This window comes from Caenorhabditis briggsae (assembly GCF_000004555.2).
Source record: "Caenorhabditis briggsae complete genome, chrIV, whole genome shotgun sequence".
Lineage (NCBI taxonomy): Eukaryota > Metazoa > Nematoda > Chromadorea > Rhabditida > Rhabditidae > Caenorhabditis > Caenorhabditis briggsae.
This window is the reverse complement of record NC_013487.2, coordinates 8,368,405-8,377,331: the sequence shown is the minus strand read 5'-3', so window position 1 is coordinate 8,377,331 and position 8,927 is coordinate 8,368,405. Positions and strand designations below refer to the sequence as shown.

At 37.4% G+C, this 8,927-nt stretch overlaps 1 protein-coding gene across 1 annotated transcript; it reads right to left on the bottom strand.

Moving 5' to 3' along the window:
* Positions 1-5,267: 5,267 nt before the first annotated feature.
* Positions 5,268-6,978, bottom strand: CBG06038 (the record flags this gene model as incomplete). The annotated part of the gene is made up of 2 exons (XM_002633259.2): positions 5,268-5,505; positions 6,908-6,978. The coding sequence occupies 2 exons, from the start codon at positions 6,976-6,978 to the stop codon at positions 5,268-5,270; spliced, it is 309 nt and encodes a 102-aa protein (XP_002633305.2).
* Positions 6,979-8,927: the final 1,949 nt, after the last annotated feature.

Here is an 8,927-nt window from a genome sequence, read left to right as displayed (position 1 = left end):
TCACACTCAAACGGGTTCCTGGTTTTAGACTGGCCTGTACTGCTCCATTCTTGGCTTGTCTGTAAGAGAATATTAGAACAATGAAATGCCAAGAACACCTACCCTTGCTCGAAATTCTGTAATTGAACTGCCCTGTCATGTTTTTCTTCGGATGCTCGAATATGATCCTTACGACATCGGCACATCCAGATGCATACGCAACAAATCGATAGAAAAAGGCAGACAAAAACAATTACTAGTATTGAGATTAACTGAAAAAAAGAAAATGTTTTTATTTGGTAACTCAAATCTAATCCCACAGTAATCCAGATCCAAACATCCCTAAATAACTTGCCTCTTGTGAGAGCTCCATTCAAACTGGAGCTATCTGGATCAGAAATGTGAAAAAAAGAATCCAAATTGAAAAATATGAAGCAAACGAATTTGTAGTCGTCGTCGCCGTGTCGTCGTTGTCTTCGGTCACCGGATAAAGATAGATCATCACCCGGGGATAACGACCAAGTGAGAGAGTGTGGAAGGCGAAGAGACGCCGAGATTTAGAGCTCTGAAGTCAGAAGGATTTGAGAAGAAATATGAGTGAGGTGACAAGAAAAGATGGATTTTAGGATTTTGAGGTTTTAAGAGATTCGAAAACGTGCTCACTGGGGAAGGAGAATTTTGTACATGCCCGTTGTTTTCAACTAAAAATAACAAGGGATCATCTTCCACATAGTCAGAAGAGAAATATCCGGAACATGGACCTTTTTTGGCATCGGAAATTTTCAAAATGGAACTCCTTTAATCGGGCGGGCCGATTCCGGGCCTGTACGGGGCCGCTGATAACTAGCTTACAAATTTGAATCGTGAACAAAACAATATACCAAATGATAGAGCTTTTCAAGCTCTACAAACTCCAATAAAAATCAACTAGTGTTCACATCAGTAACGGGGCGCGGGCCGACATTTAATAGCCAGGCCGGGCAAAAACCGTCGGCTCGGACCATAACACCGCTTTGGAAGCCTGTAGATCTGGTGAGATGTTTTGCTCACAAGTTTAATTTTGAATCGAGTTATCAGTCGGCCCGGAATCGGCCCGTCGACAGCTAGTGAGGCTAAAAAAAGAGCCACAATAGAGCCACAATATAACTTCACCCATAACTGAATGAGGATACAATTTCCTACATTTTCAGCTGCTTTTGGTTCAAAGCATAGAAAAATTGTCTTCAAATAGAGTTTCATTCACAGCATCAAAGATTCGAAAAATTGCGAAAAATGTTTCTGGATATCAACATCAAAATATGAAACCTACAAACTCGACGAAACGCAGACGAGAATAGACAAAAGGCTTTTCTCTTATTCTCTCTTTTTCCGAAAATTGACTTGGAAGAGAGCACACTCAGCCCCTCGCTTTTTTGTGCTCGGAATATTCGAGACTTGAAGAGGAAATTTCTATGGAAACGGGCAAAGGGAAGCAGAGAGTTTTCGAGTTTTGTGAATAAAAAAAAGAGTAGAGAGCATGTGATTTCTCATTCAAGCCTCAATTAGCATTGATGTTTTTTTTTGTGATAAACTTTCGAACTGTGTTTGTGTGAAGAAAAACTTATGACGAATTCTTTAGATTCGCTCGAAAAAATTTTCAGAGGTTGACACAAGATACAAACAAAGTTAGTTAGAACACCTGGGTTCTGAAAAGTTATAAGTTCCCAGAGCCAATTCTGAATATCAGAAAGCATACACAAATCCAGTTAATCTCAGCACTAATCCTAATAGAACAAGAAGTATCCATACTAATCTGAATATGCCGTTTTCTCAATTGCGTACACCATAAGTAGGTCAATGTCTTCCTGTTCCCATTATTCTTTCTCTTCTCAAGAGAGCTGCTAACTCGAATACCGATTAACTGCTCCACCAGTGAAAACGAAACGACAGGAAATGACTTTCCGAGTGTACAGAAAAATGGAGAACGAAAAAGAGCATGACTCAAGGTGGAGGAAGGTTTTCTAGATTTCAAGGCTCGAAAAATCGGTGGAGCAATTCAGAAAGTAGAACAACGGAAAACAAAGTCGGCATAATGAGACCAATAGGATCATGTTCTTTAAAGAACTGTATTTTGAACAAAGTGAACTCTTCCTAATGAATCATATTTTCTTGAATCAAGTATTGGAAACTACTGGTGTGATATCACAAGTCACTATGACAGGGAAATAGGGCAGTGTTCATAATAAATTAAGGAGCAAACTGACAGTAAGTAACTGTTGAATCATGAAAACTGTCAAAATAGAAAGAAATCCGGAACCGACACCAGGTGCCCTATAAACGAGGGATTGGGACTGACTTGACAGATGTTTAGCTACCAGCTGTCTCTCTCCATTCTTTTCTCCTTTTTTGAACGGTACCGAATGTCACTCAATTCATCAAACTTTCATTTCTCGGATCAAAAGAAGGGGGTATCAGAATATTTCACAGACGTTTCAATGAAGGAAAATGAGGAGAGAAATAAGAATAATGACCATGAGAATTTTGTGGGTGTTTTGAAACTATTACGACGCACAGCTTGAGAATACTGCAGCTGGTTTTTTTATTATTTCGGTTCCATTTTGCAGACCGACTGGACTGTTTTCGTAGAATTTTTGTATAGCATAAATCAGGAAAAAAGTAGAGAAAAAAGTCAGCTATTTCAAAGAATCAATTTTTTCAAATTGTTTCGAATAGATAGAGATGTGGGTCCATTGTTTGAACAGCTCAATTTTTAAAATAAAACTTTTCGAACATTCGCTAAGAATCGATTTATTTTAAATCCTGAAAAATAAATTGAGAACCAAACATTGACCGTATATAATGCGTTTATTGGTATCTATTACAGAAATCAACATACCGCAAACACTCTAATAGAAGCCCACCCAAAACGTCAGGCAAATAATTCGGAGGGTACAACAATTTTGGGGTCATTGGGGTACAAAGCAATTTAGGGGTACAAAACATAGAAAAAAAGTCTTAGTTTGTACCCCCGAATTGTGGATTTTGTACCCCTAAATCGGCTATATGACTAATTCTCTGTAAGAGATACCACAAAGTGCACGCTCTCCCACAGAACAATTCCGAACTGCAAATTAATTTTTGATCTACAGAAAAAAAGTTTGGCGCGATCACAATTGCAGGTCTAAAACCATAATTTCAGAATTTTTTATCTGATTTTGTGTAGTTCCAAGATGGTTCAAATAATTTTTTAAAAATTAATTAGTGGTTATAGATTCATGTATGGTCGTTTTCCGGAAGAAAAAATGTCAAAAATTGTCATTTTTGAAAGTTTTTTACAGAAAAAATCTATCTCCTCTTTTAGTTTTTGACATTTCTTGGAGTTCTATATCTCAAAAAAACCGCAATTATTTTCTCTACATTTTCTATGGACGAATTCTTAATTCGTCTGATAAAACTTTTTTATAATCAAAAAACAACTCAAAAATGCTATTTTGTGCAATTTCATGAGGTCTTTGAATTATAAAAAAAGTTTTATCAGACGAATTAAAAATTCGTCCATAGAAAATGTAGAGAAAATAATTGCGGTTTTTTTTGAGATATAGAACTCCTAGAAATGTCAAAAACTAAAAGAGGAGATAGATTTTTTCTGTAAAAAACTTTCAAAAATGACAATTTTTGACATTTTTTCTTCCGGAAAACGACCATACATGAATCTATAACCACTAATTATTTTTTTAAAAATCATTTGAGTCATCTTGGAACTCCATAAAATCGAAAAAATTCTGAAATTATGGTTTTAGACCTGCAATTGTGATCGCGCCAAACTTTTTTTTCTGTAGATCAAAAATTAATTTTCGGTTCGGAATTGTTCTGTGGGAGAGCGTGAAGTGGTCAACTATTGTCGAATTAAAAAAAAGTGACACCTGAAAATTTGAAAATCGTCGCATTTTTCGATCTACGAAAAAGCGCGGCAAAAACGTAATATTTCAGATTTTTGCCTCGTTCGAGCTACTTTCGCAATTAAGTTCATTTCTTTGATGAGAAACTGATTCAAAAGATGCTAGCGATCATTTTCATACCAAAAAGCCTACATTTTGTCCAGAAAATCCCACTAAATTCCCATAAATTAATTTGTTATCTACAGTATCCGTTTTGGGAGCGATGTCTCGTAAATCGACATGAGCGTTACCCGCGAAAATTTTCAGGACCCAGTTTGTTTAATCCGACAATAACAAAATATTTATCATGATTTCAAAAATGTTTTATCAGTTTACATATGTTTTATATCTCTTACAGAAATTGAGATAATTGACCTCGAAGTGCAAGTATACGCTGATCTACTATTAGAGTGTTTACGATAGCTAAAGTCAAACTATTTCCCACTGTCAGCAGGAATATGGGTTCTCTGAACTATCAACGACGTACAGAACAGCAAATATATAAGATTTGAAGTCTGGAATCCAGTATTCCAGGAACGGTAAAAACTGAACATACCGTAAACCCTGAAATCCAAGGGCCCCAACACTGTCAATTTTGAACTCGATTGCAAAGCAAGGTACCAAAAATCTGTCAATTAAGAAGCCCTTGTGATGTAATAAAAATCAATTCATCAGTTGACAACTATTTTATATCTTTCACACAAACAAGATAAAGAACTTAAAACTTAGGCTGCAAGTCTATCATAGGTTCTACGGTGGTTTGACTTCTCACAGAATTCTTTCAAAAACGAAAGAAGTTTTGAAAGCCACTGCTTCTTTTTTCTGAAGAGCGAATTTTTCGACTTCTCAAAATTTTCCCTTGGTTTCCATAGCATTCAAGAACTGATAATTATGACCAGAGCCCACTTTGAACCCCTTCATTCCTATATGTACTTTTTATTCAACTTGCTTCTTTTCATCTGAGAAATAGTGAGAAAATGATAATTAAGCAACAGATGTTTTTCAGGGGAAGAAGAATGAGCAGATGTTTTGAGCGTAAAAGTTTGTAGGCGGGAATATGGATCAAAGAGTTCATAAAAGTTCAGTTTTTTGATGCAAAGCTTCCACTCAAAACGTTAAAAAATAAATCATATTGATAAATTGTGACATTTTCGATTGATTGTTAAATTTTTTAACTCTGCAATGTTCATACTTGAAGCTGAAAAAATGATATTGTTCGCTTCTTTTTCTTATTAAAATGATATTCTGATACAAAAAAATAGAGTAGAGGAAGAGAAAGACTGGTGGCCGTGGCCGAAGGTCTTACAACGAAAACTACCGCAACCATAAAATAGTATTTTCCGGATTTATTTTCTCGATTTTCCTGAGTTTTCAGTCAACTATTTGCCCAACAAAAACTTTTTGAAATATTTTCTGATTGTTTGGGAGAAAACAACAGAAAAAATCGACAGAAAGCAGTGAAAAACGGGAAAATAAACTCTGAAAAAAATAGTGGTTACTGTAGCTGAAGATCTGGGGTTTTCGGCCACGGCCACCGACGTTTCTCTTCCACAGCGCCAATGTTCCGTACCAGTAAAGTAACCTGGATTTCAAACTTTTCTTTAACACTCTGTAATTTGTTTTTATTTTACTCGGCTAATAGTCATATCCTTCTCTCTCTTGCTTGTCTCCAACACATTTCATTTCACTATACTAATTCCGAAATTTCGGATTTCACTTGAGAGACCTCTGGGCGGTTTCCATTGACAACCACCTCGTATATATGTGATAATAAGAAAAGGAAATATTTGTACCAAAAGAGACGAAGACAATCAATTTTCTCTGATTCTCGTGCATTCCAACTGTGTTTTCGTTGGTCCTATTCTACTCAGCCCCCTTTTTCTTCTCTCTTCCTGCTATAGCAGGTGATTACTCTTCCTCTCGCAGTCATGGAGATGTGCTCCGTGAAGAAAGAACTCACTGCTCACGTAAAGAGCTTCAAGAGCCCCACTCTCTCGTTTTGTCGAAATATTTCTATAGTCGCTGTATTGACGTCACAAACGGATTTTCGACTCAAGACTCTCTTTACCGGTATTTTGAGAACGAAAGCGGATCAAAATCTTGAGCAGGTCCATAACTTTGATTAAAGTCGAAAGATTAACCACATACATTTACGTAAGCATTCTTCTGTAAGAAACTTATCCCCGGCTCTTGATGACCCGAAATCCGATATTTGGAGCCAAAAACAGGGATGTTTAAACTTTCTCTAGATACATATAAATATATTTGAAATGGTCCGGAGATGAGAGACAAGTCTGAACAGGCAATGAACATAGGATTTTACGGTATCCAAGTCGTTTGTTTGAAATCTTCTAACAGTGACTGAGAATTACTCAACATTTTAACACACTTCTCCGTGCTCATAAGTTCTCATCCTTCTGAATAACCTCGATTCTAGGTGTCTATCTAGGCTCCGCCCACTATTTCATTCTAATCCATTCACTCTTGAGATGCATTACCGATACTGCTACTTGTCGATTCAGACTCTCTTGTGACATATTATATTATGAAGTACATATTCATAAGTTGGTAGGTGAACAAGTTCGAGTGGTGATACGGAAATTCATCGATTCTAAACACTTTACAAAATTTCCATAAATTTGTATGATGATATACACGCTAAAGGAATTGGGATTATGCAAATTGAACCATCCAATGAGTACTGTAGCATATTTAGGCTCCGCCCACTTGGATTTACGTATAAAAGGCAGGATGAGCAACCTGTTATTCACAGTTTTCAGTTATTCGTTCTACGCAGTCTAGTACAAAGTTTCTACCATAATAATGTAAGTTTCTCAATTCAAGATTTCGGATCTCCGTAGTTTTGACCATTTTATCCAACCTAATAATGTGATAAATGCATCTTAACTGCGGTGATCTGGATTTTGTGAACCGTTTTTTTTCACCTTTAAAAATTTAGATTCATTCTAAAATAACAGAATAATAACAGAAAACAGCATAACAAAAGTTACATAAAACGAAGGTAAGGAAGAGAATGATGAGGTACTTCGAATGGCGACCCGAGCATCAGAAGTGAGGACATCGTCAATTCGAAGTATTCGACCCGGTGTATGATTGCAGGAATCTTCAATCGAAAGAAGAGAACACATAAGAGAGTAGATATCGAATAGTTGAATTGGTCCTTTTCGATATCCAACACGAAATGCTGAAAACAAGAATATATAATGATGTAATCCTCCAAAATTAGATTAGATGTATTATTTGAGAACTTTAGATGGCAGGAGTCAAACGAATCTGTTCAATAAACTCTTCCATCCTTTGTGGATCCAACATTTTATCTCTCGAAAATTCTGGAAAATCTGAAAATATTGATTCGTTTATAACAAAAATACAAAGAAAACGGAAAAATAGTTATCAAAAGTGTGGGAAAGTGTAGTGTCTCTCTTATGGAATTCTTCAAGAGTTTTTCGTCTATTCGTTTTGGATGAAGGAGTGGAAAAAGGAGTGTCCTAACCCTTCTTCCAAACACATGCATGCGCAAAAAAAGTAAAAAGTTTCAGGCCCTAAAAAAGCAAACACTAGAAAAAGCTTGAACTTGTCTCGGCAGCTGGAGACCCATGTTTGTTTGTATTATATTTGTTCTCACATCATATCGCGTTTCGTTTTTGCGCACAAGTTGTCTTCTAAATTGTATAATGCTTGAATAGAATAGGGTACCAGCAACTGATACGGATTTAGGTGGAATTTAGTATATGTTCTCGGAAGAAATGTTCAGTTCTCGGAGGAATTGAAAGTATGAGACCGTAAAACCTGTAATGCAAGAAACACCTAACTCTTAACTTCAGCAAATTTTTCTTGACCAAAAGTGGTCAATTGTTTATTATTGTATCAAGTGCTTTGTCCGCTGACGGTGGGTTTGAAGAAGTTCATAGAACCCTAAATTCGTCGAATCGGGAACTACTGTTCGTTATGAAGGTTTTCGAAATTATCTCATTTTGCTCTGTCAACAAGCTGTCAAAAAAATATAACCTGGACCAAGCAGCTCTCAAAAAACGTCCTGTGCTTGTCGACGAGAACCATTGAAAGCTGATGCCTTTTTGTGAACTTGGTTGTTTATTCTTAAAAGTGGGGAAATATTGGCTACCATATTTTCACTGATATTAGGTTGGCGGGAAAGTCTTTGTCACTCTGTTTGTTTAATCACTGTTCTCGTATATGGAGGCTGTGTATGATATCGACTCTAGTGAATAACAAGGTGATAAGAACCTTCCATATAAACAAGTCCCCATTTCCTTCCCTGCTCCTCATCTGTAATTGAAACGATATGTTTGTTCCCACTGCTATTCACATCAGACATGTTTTGATTTACCTCTTCCTAGCTCACACCACGATGAAGGATTCGGAAACTTTCTTGAAGAATGTGTACAACACACATGCCCCTCACTACAATACTATTCGCAATTGGTTCCATCGTTTCGAAAAAGATGACTTCTCGCTCGATGAAAAGGGTCGCTCTGGGAGACCCCGTGAGTTGGATTTGGACAAGCTGAAGCACGCATTGCAATCGGATCCATTTCAATCTAGCCGTGAACTAGCTGTCACATTCGGAGTTCACCATAGCACAGTCCTTGAAGGTTTGAAGTCTCTTGGAATGAGAAAACTTTTTGGTCGATTCATACCTCATCACCTGACTCAAGCCAACCTTGACCGCCGAGTCGACGATTCGATTACTCTTCTCACTCTCCACGCGGGCGATCGATGGCTGGACCGGCTAATAACCGGAGATGAGAAGTGGGTCTTCTACGATAATCACCACAGGAAATCCCAGTGGGTTGGAGAAGGAGAGAGCCCACAGGATGTCCCCAAACCCGACCTTCATCCGAAAAAAGTTATGCTCTCTGTGTGGTGGGGAGTGGACGGCCCCATCTACTGGGAACTTCTGCCCGAGGGCAAAACAATAACTGGAGACCTCTACACTACTCAACTACGAAACCTCAAGAAAGCAGTCGACCGTTCGGCCCTGAAAGACAA